The sequence below is a fragment of the Pleurodeles waltl genome, chromosome 7 (assembly GCF_031143425.1).
Source record: "Pleurodeles waltl isolate 20211129_DDA chromosome 7, aPleWal1.hap1.20221129, whole genome shotgun sequence".
Classification (NCBI taxonomy): domain Eukaryota; kingdom Metazoa; phylum Chordata; class Amphibia; order Caudata; family Salamandridae; genus Pleurodeles; species Pleurodeles waltl.
Window position 1 is genome coordinate 975,635,873 of NC_090446.1, and position 12,983 is coordinate 975,648,855.

The 12,983-nt window shown below is 46.1% G+C and overlaps 1 protein-coding gene across 4 annotated transcripts in view; it reads right to left on the reverse strand.

The window, feature by feature from the left end:
* Window positions 1-6,403: 6,403 nt before the first annotated feature.
* Window positions 6,404-12,983, reverse strand: part of CEP131 (centrosomal protein 131) — a 313,831-nt gene continuing 307,251 nt past the window's right edge. For all 4 annotated transcript variants that reach the window (XM_069199754.1, XM_069199751.1, XM_069199752.1 and 1 more), the window contains 2 exons: window positions 8,700-8,760; window positions 6,404-6,719 (listed from right to left, as the gene is read on the reverse strand). In XM_069199754.1, the coding sequence (XP_069055855.1) occupies window positions 6,648-6,719; window positions 8,700-8,760 (133 nt within the window). In that variant the 3' untranslated portion in view covers window positions 6,404-6,647. The remainder of the gene's footprint in view (window positions 6,720-8,699; window positions 8,761-12,983) is intronic.

Here is a 12,983-nt window from a genome sequence, read left to right on the forward strand (position 1 = left end):
AGGGCTTCCACACTTGGACTAGAGGGACATATGACCCTGGGACTGGCCAGAGATTCTGAACAAAATCAACCAGAGTATAGTGCTTGCTTTGCATCCCTGCCCACTCTCCGGGAAGCAAGGCTCGGATTAAAGACCGAGATGTAAGACCGGCTGAAACTCAGGACCCTGGGACCATAGGTTGGGCCAGCCCAGGCCCTCGCAGCACCTGGGGAGAAAGACCAAAGAGAAATGGGGTCCCTCAAATTTTGTCTAATAACCCAGAGGAGGGCTACCTGCCTTTCTTTTAATCCATGCACACCGAGTGAAAAAGGGCCATCAAAGCAAACACATCTGATCTCCTGGAGCCTTAGCAGGGCATGGACAGTCAAATTAGCCATCATTGAGGCTTCAAAGGCAGCCCAGCTATCAAAATCACAGTACACTGCTAAACAGCCCTTCTTCCCCTCGAGCAGGCTGCGCTGGATGGGGATGTCAGCTTTGCATCCCTGGGTGCTCTCCGAGAAGGAAGGCTTGGAGGAAAGGCTCAACGGACAGGGCTGGAAGACAGACTCAGGCCCCTGGGGGCCTCTGGGGCCCCACCTAGTCCCTGGCATCACCCAGGTGAGAATGACCAGAAACAAGGAGATCCTGTCTCTACAAATCTGGGCAAGGCTACCTCCTTTTCTTGTAGTCCATGCACACCGAGTGATAGAGGGAGCCTATGGGAAAATGCACCAGTCCTTGTGGAGACTTGTCTGGGCTTGAAGACTCAAATGAGCCCTCATCTGGACATTCAGAGCAGCCCAGCCTTCTGGGTGTATAATAGTAACGCATTGCGCACATCCAGATGTCAAGGGGTTTGGATTGACCAGATGCCAGAACTCGAAGGACGGCCATCAGGTTGCACCATGACGTCTGAAAAGAGATTCCACTTGCCCTTGGCGGGGACAGGGATTCTAAGGCCTGGGATCTCGGAGCCCAAGCTGGTTATCAGAAAAGGGGATATGGGTTGGCCACAAGGAGCTATGACCCGGGCCCGGTCAGAGCTTCTGAACCTGGACATGCTGGAACAACCTCCAGGTTCCTCTGAGACCTCATCCCATGCACTTTGCGACACAACAGGATGGAGAAGGGAGCCCAGGCCAGCGGTTTCCAACCCAGGGTCTGCTGGACCTCTGACCCAGGGCCCAGTCACAGCTTCTTATTCCAGACAAGCAGGAGAGACCGTCCTGGGCCTGCAGATTCCCATCTGGGGCACTTTGAGACACGACAGGCTAGGAAACTGAGCCAAGGGCCGGGGTCTTAAACCCCAGGGCCTGACAGAGCACTGACTTGGGGTCTGGCCAGAGCTTCTGAGCCCAGACAAGCAGGGGAAGCCTCCCATGGACTTATTCCTAGGTTCTTTGCAACACGGCAGGTTGAAGAAAAGAGCTCAGGGTCTTGCACCCAGGGCCTGCCTGGGCTCTGACCTGAAGCCCAGACAGACAGAGATTCTGAACCCAGACAAGCAGAGGTGACCTCCCTTGGCCTGTGACATGCCATCCTATGCACTAAGCAACATGGTGGGTTGGAGAAGGATGCCCAGGGCCTGGGGCTTCCACCTCTGGACCCGCCAGGGCTCTGTCCTGGCATCCGTTCAGAGCTTCTGAACCAAGACAAGCAGGGGAGATCTCCCCCGGCCTGTGGATCCTATCCAGGGTACTTTGTGACATGGCAGGCCACAAAAATGGAACTCAGGGCCTAGGCTTCTACCCCCTAGGCCTACAGTGGCTCTGTGTCGGGGCACAGGGAGAGCTTCTGAACCCAGACAAGCACTGGATGCCTCCTTGGGCCTGTGGGTCCCTTTCAGTGGAACTTTGAGATACAGAAGGCAAGGGAATGAACCCCAAGGAATGGGGTATTCAACCCCTGGGCTCTTGAGGACTCTAAGCCAGGGCCGGTCAGAGTTTGTGATCCTGAGCAAGCAGGAGAGTCCTCCCTGGGTCTGCGGATCCCTGTCCTAGGCTCCAAGTGACATGGCGGGCCATGGGACAGAGCCCAGGGATGGGAGCTTCCACCCCAAGGCCTGCTGTGGCTCTGACCCAGAGCCCAGTCAGAGCTTTCTATTCCAGCAAGCAGAAGAGGCCCACCCAGAACTGCTGATCTCCATCCCAGGCACTTTTGCGACACAGCACAAGGAAACCAACGCCCTAGGATCCTCACCCTAGGCCTGCCTGGGCAGTACCAATTCTTCTAATCCACGCACACCACACGACAGAAGGGGTCTTTCAAGAGTGTATTCGGCCTCTTGAATTCAAGCTTCTAATGAGCCCCCATCCTGACTTCCATAGCAGATTAGGCATCTGAACACCGAGTTACCTGAAGGGAATGCCGTGATTTGTTGATTTTTAGCTCAAAACGTCACTAGTGCTCTTGACATGGCACATTTTCCAAAACCAAGGCCTAATAAAAAAAGCATTTAATTCATAGGTGCTGTGTATACTAAGCTACCGATAAACTGCAGTGCTTTAATTATCTTCCACTTAATTGATTGCTTTTTTAAATGAAGGCAGAAAGGTTGTCTTCCAGAGGCAGATAATTTCCCGGGTTATGAGCACAGTTATTTTATGGCTGCTACAAGATGTTGGCTTTATAAACAATTTTTTTTTTTTGAATGAGGATATTTTAATGCCACGCTTGACAAACTGGGCAAATGTTTGACCCACATCTGTTCATTTAGCACTCCGGATCGGGTGAGACTTCTTGCTCAGGTGGCATGCGAAGGTTCATTCTACACAATGGCAGGGGTAGCGAATGTGACATCACCCCACCTTTTAATCGTGATGATATCACAGGTTTCATTGTAGTCCCAGCCTTAGCCCTTCAATAGTTTCCTTTCTGCTGCTGAAGTTTTAGGATAAGGTGGAAGACTAGAACAATTTATAAAAAGTGAACAAGGGCTCTATAGCAATGTATGCTTTTTTTTTTTTTTTACCTGACACTACTTTCGCGGCCCCTGGGGCCATGGGTTTTGTTGGCAGTGCCAGGGATAGCAAACGTTAATCCTGGAACAGCACCAGCCACCCCAGGCTACTGCTAATTGTTGTGCATGTGTTGGCAGCAGAGATTGTTTAGCACTGGAATATATATTAGCTCAATAGTTTCTACTGAAGGGCCAAAATCCCTGCCAGATTTTCAAAATATACATGCCTTTAATTAAAATGAACACAATTTACACAGTGCATACCTTGAAAAGCCGGCATGGATTGAGCTCTCTTAGACCGACATCGAACACCCTTGTTGTAGTGCCGCACTGTGACAAGTGAATACATTTTGCCCTTGTTTTTTTTCTGCATAGCCGTTTGCTCGGATAAACTTGTTTACTCGTTTACATATTTAGTGAAGTGCTAGAATGTTCATCTTCCTTTTACCCCAAATGCCAACATTTAGGATAGAGCCACTCACCCACCCAAATAACCCCACCATCAAGCACCCCTAACCTTGCACCGTAAAGGCCGCTTCCCCAGATTTCACGTTGCAGGTATTGGTCATGTCTGTACCAGGGTGTTCCGCTAAGACCTCTGGCTAAGTTTTTAGTACATTGCATGGAAACACCTAAAAAGATACTGGAGGAGATGGATAGTTGCATTTCTAGTCACCTTTTCTCCTATTTTTTCCTAATTTTGAGGAAAAGAGGAAGGTTGGAAGTAATGGTGCGAAAGAAAGTTATATGGCATGACACGGTTTGTTTGTCAATATACCTCACAACTTCCTCGGTCTGTGAACCCTGTGTGAAACCTTGACGATCATACATCACTGTTGAATTGCCACTTACCTGCGAGTGGACGGAGAGCTGGATACTTTATCCTGTGTCTCAAGGGTATTCATTTCTGCTCCCAGTTTCTCTCCTAATGTTCTATCGCTTGCATCCTTGACGTTGATACATATTATTAGTCCTCTTATTTTTAGGTCCTACTTTCAAAGTGTATGTACTCTGAGATGTATTGTTTAGAATTCAGTGAGCTCACAACCCGCCTACAGCATACCATTAGTTGTTTTCGTTCCCACTCTTACGTCTCTTTATTGTGTTAGCTCTTCCCTGGAGCACAGACTAAGTACATGTGTTCTCTCTCATCTCTGGTCTTCTGCTTTTTTTACAACACACTATTTTATAAGTGTTTCAGTATTATTCCTGGATGTGCTTTCCTACTTTTAACAAAGGCATACTGCTTCTTACTTATGTCCCTTTCAACCTATCTGCAGTCTGTATTCATGCTTTAGTTACACTGACAACTGAACTACTCTTTGCAACTCATACACTACACTACACTCTACACCACGCCATGCCACCCTATGCCACTCCACACCACTCTACACCATTCTACTCTACACCACACCACTCCATTCCATTCTACGCTATTCTACTCTCCTCTTTTCTACACCACTCCTACACTCTCTACCCCTCTTTGTCACTCCATGCAACTCTCCTCCATTCCACTCTACTCCACACCTCTCTACTCCACCACACGCCACTCCACTATACACAATGCCACTTTACACCACTCTATGCGGCCCCACTCCAGTCTATGCCATTACACAGGGCCGGCTTTAGGGCAGTAAGAGCGGTGCGGCCGCACCGGGTGCTGTCCTGAATTGAGGGATGCTGCTCTCAGGGGGGTGCTGTGTTTAACAACAACTTAGAAACATGCGATTTAAAAGAACATGCTGAAAAGTTCCTTGTGCATTCAGCCTTCAGGAAACAATTAAAATGTCAAGATACCTCTTATGATTAATTATCCTGCTAGGGAGAGAAATGGAAGTTTTGACTGGTGGCAACTTTGACTCGCAATAAAAAAGCATAGAGGGTTAATATGCCTGCTGCAAAGAACAGAACTATATATTATGTGGATAGCTGAGTGGATTAGCAAAGCCAGACTTTACATGCTCTTTAAAACGAATGTATGTGAAAGGGGGGCTATGGAGAGATGAGGGGTACATTTACCGGGTGCTAGTAGGGAATCTGAGGAGGTGGCCATGGGGTAGAGGGCGCCAAAAAAGATTGTCGCACAAGGCGCCACCAGGGCTAGCCGGCCCTGCCGCTACACTTCACTGGATGCCACCCTATGACATTTTACTCTATGCCACTCCATTCCCCTCTACACCACTCCTATCTCCTCTATGCCTCTAAACTACTCCACTGTCCTGTGAGACACACTATTCTACACCACACAAATAACTTTTAGCCAAGCTGAGCACCAGTCACACTGCTTTACAACATAGCTAAAAGACATTGGCAAAGCCAATAGCTCTCACATAGGCGAGACCTACTGGCCTTGTCATGGCTTGTTTTTATTGCAAAGGACCAGTCATTTGGATCGGCAGGCCACCTTGGAACTACCATCATTTCACTAATCAAGGCTAGAATTCATCTATCCCTATGATCATGTGAGAAAGTATGAGCTGGGAAACAGGAACTCCTACAAGGATTAGTGACATGTACGGGGCTATAATACCGAGAATGCCCGGCTGAGGTAAAGGTAGTAAAGATATGGTGAGAGGTAGCAAGTTCTTCATTCATACACTGCTAAGTGAGGCATCTCATAACACAATAACCGAACTTCAGTGGTCATCACGCAGGACATGGAAACACTTACCACACAGGACCAAAAACAAAGAACACCCTTCAAACCACTCACTCTAAACAGTTTAGCAAACTCTTAATATAGGCTAGCAATACTTCCTTGTTCCTCCGGTGGCGTAACCGAAACTTGAGGGGGCCCCCCCGTGTAGTACATGGAGAGGCCCCCTTCTGAACTTACTCAAGAGCTCTCAGGCCAGGGTACTGTGCTAAGGGGGGACCCTGGAGCTCAGGAGGCCCCCCTGCATCGCAGGGGCTGCGGGGGCCTTGGTTACACCGCAGTGTTCCTCTTATAACAGCATCCACACCAGTGTTGATTATGCTCAAATTGTATGTGACTGCCCCACCTCCAAAACTGCCAAACCTTGCTCTGGCTTTATCATCTCTGCCACTATGAATAAGTTTGGAACTGGTACTTGTGAGCTTAAATTATTGGGAAATTGCACTCTAGCTCATACTTCTTCCCACACAGTGAACTGTGCATTAGCGGTTATCAAATGCTGTGAAAGAGTGTTCTGGGCATCAACATTTTTTTTTTACAATTCATTAAAAAAAAAAAAACAGAAAAAAATAATATTTCCAATGTGTACTTCTGCAATTAGACCTCTCTCTTTTGCTAAGAGTTCCTTAATCAGCACTTCGTCAGTGGCCCAGAGCTAACTGTGGCACTGGTTAGCTTCTAAGAAGAAAGCTGCAAACAACACACAAGTAGCCAACGTCTGTAACGAAAAGTACAGGCTGACCACTGTTCCAGTACCCTTATCCTTCCACCCCAGTACCCTAAATGAAGAGAGGAGAGTCTATTAATTAAGTAAAATAATACAGAGCTTTACTGGTAAAATGCAAACACTGACTGCACACAAATAAAAATGGTCGAGGCTCCACCAACCCAATTCTTGGGTTCCGCGAAGCAAAAATGTTAGGACGGAAGCAGCAATGGCTGGTGGCAAGGCCACGCAGCCCAGTGCAAGGGTGAACCGCCACTGGTGTCCACAGATGGACTCTGTACCACTTCCTCTTGGAGGACAGGATTTCATTCCGTTTTGGGACTTCACTTCGCCAGAAGTTGTTTACGTTGTTGCTCCAACAAGGCCTCCAGGTGGTCAGCTCTCTTTACTGCTGCCTAGAAGCAAACCAAAGAAAGGGGTGAGATAGTATTTTAAGTTAATATTTTTTGTTGTTGTTCAGAGGAATGGTTCAAAAGGTACTCTTCGTAGGCACGGCAGGCAGATTTCATTCTGGGAGCCAACAGATTTCCACCTGCACTAGCCCATGAAGCATCCTTTGCACAGCAGGGTTTTTCTAAATCACTTGGGACAGCACCCCATCCTATCATCACCATTCCTGCCTGTACAAGGTGAATTCCATAGCATCAGGCATTGTCCCCTTGTCATGAAGGGATTAAATCTGGACTCCTGAATCCTATGCCAAACCCCCCTACACATGAAGCCAGTAGTTCTTAAGCAATGTTAAATGACAGCAACACCAAGAGATGAAGGACGAGAAGTGGGAGCGGTCAGGGCTAGATGATACAAAAGGCAAGTAAAGGACAGCAGGCACGAATAAGTCTCACTCAGTGATACACATTTCCAACGAGTGAAGCATAGGCACCAACCAGGACTGTTCTAACTCTGCAGCTAAATCTGTGACACCACCACAGACGTGGCAGATGGCATCACAGGGACAAAACAACGGCCCCTTATAGTTGTGCGTGCATATGATTCAATACCTATTGCCACTGAAGGGAATATCGCAATGAAATATGTAAATGGCATACAACGTTTGCTACACCTTTTGCTGGGGATCTGGGGCAGTCAGTGGGTACTGCATGAGTACTGTAATTTCCAAAGGGTGCACCATGGTCACAAATACCACTATACTCAAGTTGGAAAACGAAATTACTTCCTTTGGTCACTTCACTCTACTCAGACAGTGAAGTCGTGCAGAGAAGGCCTGGGGTAGGGCAATAGGGGTTAGGAACTCAGACACAGGCCAATAGTAAAAACATTTTTTTTTTAAAAACACACCCACAAACTGAATGTCCGGTTGCTGCTGTCCCTAGAAATTTTTTTTTTTTTAGCAATTAAAACCAGCACACATGTAAAATCAGAAAGGGGGGCACATTCTGGGTCCGAGATAGCTTTTATGAACTTGGCACTATATTTTAAAATAACATTCCATCCTTTCCCTACAGTTATTCTGGAGGGGAGCGTTCAGATGCCCTCAGACGTCTTCCGGACTCTTCAGGTCTTAGTTTGTAAACAATGCCAGTCAATGGAACAGAGGTACCAAAACGAATGATGCACAGAAGCTGTACTGCTAGGAAATGTCAAGCCCCTAATGACTCAATATGTCCATCTCAGGAAGCAAACTGGACATTTCCGTGGTTTTAAGTTCCTAAAAGTGGCTGTCCTATAAGTGGCTTAGTGTCCACAACAGAAGGTCTAAGAAGTCCCTTTGGCTCCAAGTCCTACAACCATCAACATAAAAAGGGACCCACTCTTCACCTGCTGTACTCCTAGTCAGTCTCCTGGCTATTCCACTAGCAACCTGTTTTGTATTCCCAGGCCTCTGTGCCGAACGCCAGGTGGCAGCTCCTCCAGCTACCTCCCAACTAAAGCCTGGAATGCAGTAACTTCCAATCTAAGAGCTATCACTTCGCACCAGGTTTTTAGGAAATTACTGAAAATACATCTCTTCTAACTTGAATCGTTTTTCCTTCTTTCTTTTCAAACTGATCTTAGCAGATGTATCTAAGTGACATGTGTAAGTCAGCAGGATGGACATGAAATAATATGCAAGTTAAAAGTTCGAATCCCGAAAAGACCAACTGAGTATCACATCCTTTCAAGGTTAGTAAACTGAGTATTTTCTAATTGCTTGTTTGCAGTGTTTCAGTTAGCGTGCCACAGCTCTATCAGTCCTTCAGAGGCAAATGAATTCCAAATATATATATATATATATATATATATATATATATATATATATATAAAAATCAACACCCATCTCTAGGTAGAAGCCACAAAAAGGTCCCTGCAGACAGACAAAATTTTACTTCTAGAAGTGGCTGACTAGGGAGAGCTCCGGACTACGTCATACATACCTCGTACTGTTTCCGAAGACTGTTCACAGCCTCTTCTTTTTTCACAATTGCCGTTTTTACCCTGCGCGGAAACAAACAAATTAAAACGGGTCACCTTCAACAAATAGGACCTTACCTGCCAAAGGTGGGAAAAGAAAAAAAAAAGACAATAAATGAATAAATAAAAGAGTTAAAGGAAAAGCGCAAAAAGGAACAAGAATGAGAGAAAGGGGGAAGGCATCAAGCGCTGGGGTAAGAAGTATTTTCTATTCTGTCTGCCCGAGACAGGAAAATGGCCAGACTAGGTGGACTTAAAGTTCTGTAACGACCTAGTATCTATAGCAATTAATGAAGCAAGAAAAAAGAAACACGAAAACATGATATTAGCCTGGAAAGCTCGTGTCCCTGCTCAGAAGACCATAAAAGATGGGCATGTTTCATAAAAAAAAAAAATCATGGTGCTGAAAATGAACAGTGTCCTGCTGGCTACTTATCCAGCTGGGGACTCCGGATACCAGAGCCCTGACCACAGCTTCTCCACCTGCCCTCAGTATGAGACTCACAGCAAACAATTTCCACTACCTTAGTTCCCTCATTTGCCAGACTGCAAGTGCTAACAACAGATTCATGTTGGACTGTATAAATACACAGATATTTGACATATCATAGAAAATATGAACAAGGGCAGAAAAGGATAAGTGACTTAAAACAGCTCTGCAAGAGATGGCGCAAGGCAATCAGTGGAACATGCGATTGACATTTCACTGCTTCAGTCAGGCCTGTAGGCAACAGCTGAATCCGAAAGAACAACAGTAGCTAAGCATTAACAGCAAATAAGCCTATCTTGCACTGTGAGACCTGACTAAGGGCCTTATTTACAGTTAAGGTGACAGAATATCCGGTCACAAATGTGGCTGATATCTTGTCTGCCATATTACATGTGCATTAAAGGCTACAGCACAGCGCTTGTAATATTGTGGATGAGCTATTCGTCTCGTTTTGATGGAGTATACCGTCTGCCAAACACTAAGAAGGGGGCTGAATCTTTCAACAAGCACTGGCAATGCCAGAATAAAACCCCCTTTTGTGTCACTGATGTATGTACAGGGAGTGCAGAATTATTAGGCAAATGAGTATTTTGACCACATCATCCTCTTTATGCATGTTGTCTTACTCCAAGCTGTATAGGCTCGAAAGCCTACTACCAATTAAGCATATTAGGTGATGTGCATCTCTGTAATGAGAAGGGGTGTGGTCTAATGACATCAACACCCTATATCAGGTGTGCATAATTATTAGGCAACTTCCTTTCCTTTGGCAAAATGGGTCAAAAGAAGGACTTGACAGGCTCAGAAAAGTCAAAAATAGTGAGATATCTTGCAGAGGGATGCAGCACTCTTAAAATTGCAAAGCTTCTGAAGCGTGATCATCGAACAATCAAGCGTTTCATTCAAAATAGTCAACAGGGTCGCAAGAAGCGTGTGGAAAAACCAAGGCGCAAAATAACTGCCCATGAACTGAGAAAAGTCAAGCGTGCAGCTGCCACGATGCCACGATGCCACTTGCCACCAGTTTGGCCATATTTCAGAGCTGCAACATCACTGGAGTGCCCAAAAGCACAAGGTGTGCAATACTCAGAGACATGGCCAAGGTAAGAAAGGCTGAAAGACGACCACCACTGAACAAGACACACAAGCTGAAACGTCAAGACTGGGCCAAGAAATATCTCAAGACTGATTTTTCTAAGGTTTTATGGACTGATGAAATGAGAGTGAGTCTTGATGGGCCAGATGGATGGGCCCGTGGCTGGATTGGTAAAGGACAGAGAGCTCCAGTCCGACTCAGACGCCAGCAAGGTGGAGGTGGAGTACTGGTTTGGGCTGGTATCATCAAAGATGAGCTTGTGGGGCCTTTTCGGGTTGAGGATGGAGTCAAGCTCAACTCCCAGTCCTACTGCCAGTTCCTGGAAGACACCTTCTTCAAGCAGTGGTACAGGAAGAAGTCTGCATCCTTCAAGAAAAACATGATTTTCATGCAGGACAATGCTCCATCACACGCGTCCAAGTACTCCACAGCGTGGCTGGCAAGAAAGGGTATAAAAGAAGGAAATCTAATGACATGGCCTCCTTGTTCACCTGATCTGAACCCCATTGAGAACCTGTGGTCCATCATCAAATGTGAGATTTACAAGGAGGGAAAACAGTACACCTCTCTGAACAGTGTCTGGGAGGCTGTGGTTGCTGCTGCACGCAATGTTGATGGTGAACAGATCAAAACACTGACAGAATCCATGGATGGCAGGCTTTTGAGTGTCCTTGCAAAGAAAGGTGGCTATATTGGTCACTGATTTGTTTTTGTTTTGTTTTTGAATGTCAGAAATGTATATTTGTGAATGTTGAGATGTTATATTGGTTTCACTGGTAATAATAAATAATTGAAATGGGTATATATTTTTTTTTGTTAAGTTGCCTAATAATTATGCACAGTAATAGTCACCTGCACACACAGATATCCCCCTAACATAGCTAAAACTAAAAACAAACTAAAAACTACTTCCAAAAATATTGAGCTTTGATATTAATGAGTTTTTTGGGTTCATTGAGAACATGGTTGTTGTTCAATAATAAAATTAATCCTCAAAAATACAACTTGCCTAATAATTCTGCACTCCCTGTATGTATCTATCTACACATATATATATATATAAATATATATATATATATATATATATATATATGTGTGTATATATACACAGATATATATACACACACACATACACTGGGGACCACCAGTAGGTTTTATATATATATATATATATATATATATATATATATATATGGAAAATGGCACTTACCCAGTGTACATCTGTTCGTGGCATGAGACGCTGCAGATTCACATGCTGTGCACATCCCGCCATCTAGTGTTGGGCTCGGAGTGTTACAAGTTGTTTTTCTTCGAAGAAGTCTTTTCGAGTCACGAAATCGAGGGACTCCTCCTCTTTCGGCTCCATTGCGCATGGGCGTCGACTCCATCTTAGATTGTTTTCTTTCCGCCATCGGGTTCGGACGTGTTCCTATTCGCTCCGTGTTTCGGTTCGGAAAGTTAGTTAAATCTCTGAAAATTTGACGGTATTGTTTGCGTTCGGTATTGTTTGATTTCGGAAGAGCTCCGGTGGCCCTTCGGGGTTTTCGATTCCCCGACGGGGCCTGGTCGGCCCGACCTCGTGCGTCTTCAAGGCTAATGGAACGGACCCCATTCCGCTTCTGCCCCGAATGCCACAACAAGTATCCTTACACAGATCAGCATCTGGTCTGTAATTTGTGTTTGTCTCCCGAACACAAAGAGGATACCTGCGAGGCCTGTCGAGCGTTTCGGTCGAGGAAAACGCTAAGAGACCGAAGAGCAAGAAGACTACAAATGGCGTCGGCGCCGGCAGGACAACAGCACGTGGAAGAAGAGGAAACCTTCTCCATTGCGGATTCGGACTCGGACGAGGTCGATCCCGAATAGACGCCAAGAACCGTGAGTAAGACGTTGATGAGCAAAACTCACAGAAAAATCACTAAAGCCCAGGGGACGCCACTGCCAACAGGCCATGGCTTAACCCGAAAATTAGGTGACCGACCATCGGCACCGAAAAAGGGCACGCATGTGTCGAAGTCATCCGACTCCGGTCGAGATACCGGCACAGAACAGACTCGACCCCGAGACACCGGGTCAGAGCACTCTCGACACCGAGAGAGCGGCACCGAAATGAGTCGGCACCAAGAGATCGGAACACCGAAAGGCAAGAAAGTGTCTTCGGAGCCGAAAAAGACGGTCGAAAAGGTTTCGATACCGAAACATCCGGCCACGGAGCCGAAACCAAGCTCCTATACCGAGGAACAGGGCCTGTTCTCCCAGATTCGGACAGGAGCTCGAGGCAGGGGAGCCAGATTACACTCAAAGGAGGCTCCACATTCAAAAGGACACAGGGTGGACTGGGTTAAAAGGGTGGTATATGGTTGTGAGGGGGCAGCATGCCTCCGTGTTTTAAAAACTGCACAACAAGACCCTAGAGGGCACGTTTTGGGAGAAAATTCTGTGAAGTTACATCAAATGGTGCAACTATAACTCCTGATTTTCTATGATTTTCTACATTTAAAATGTGAGTCTAACTATAATATCCCTGTACCCTTTGTTACACCGCCCCAGGACTTAATGTTACTTGCCACTGCCCCTGCATTCCCGAGGAGCACCACCTTCCCAGGGCTTTAATTGAATAGAATGTGGGGGGCACGTGCCCGCAACACCGGGGATCACCAC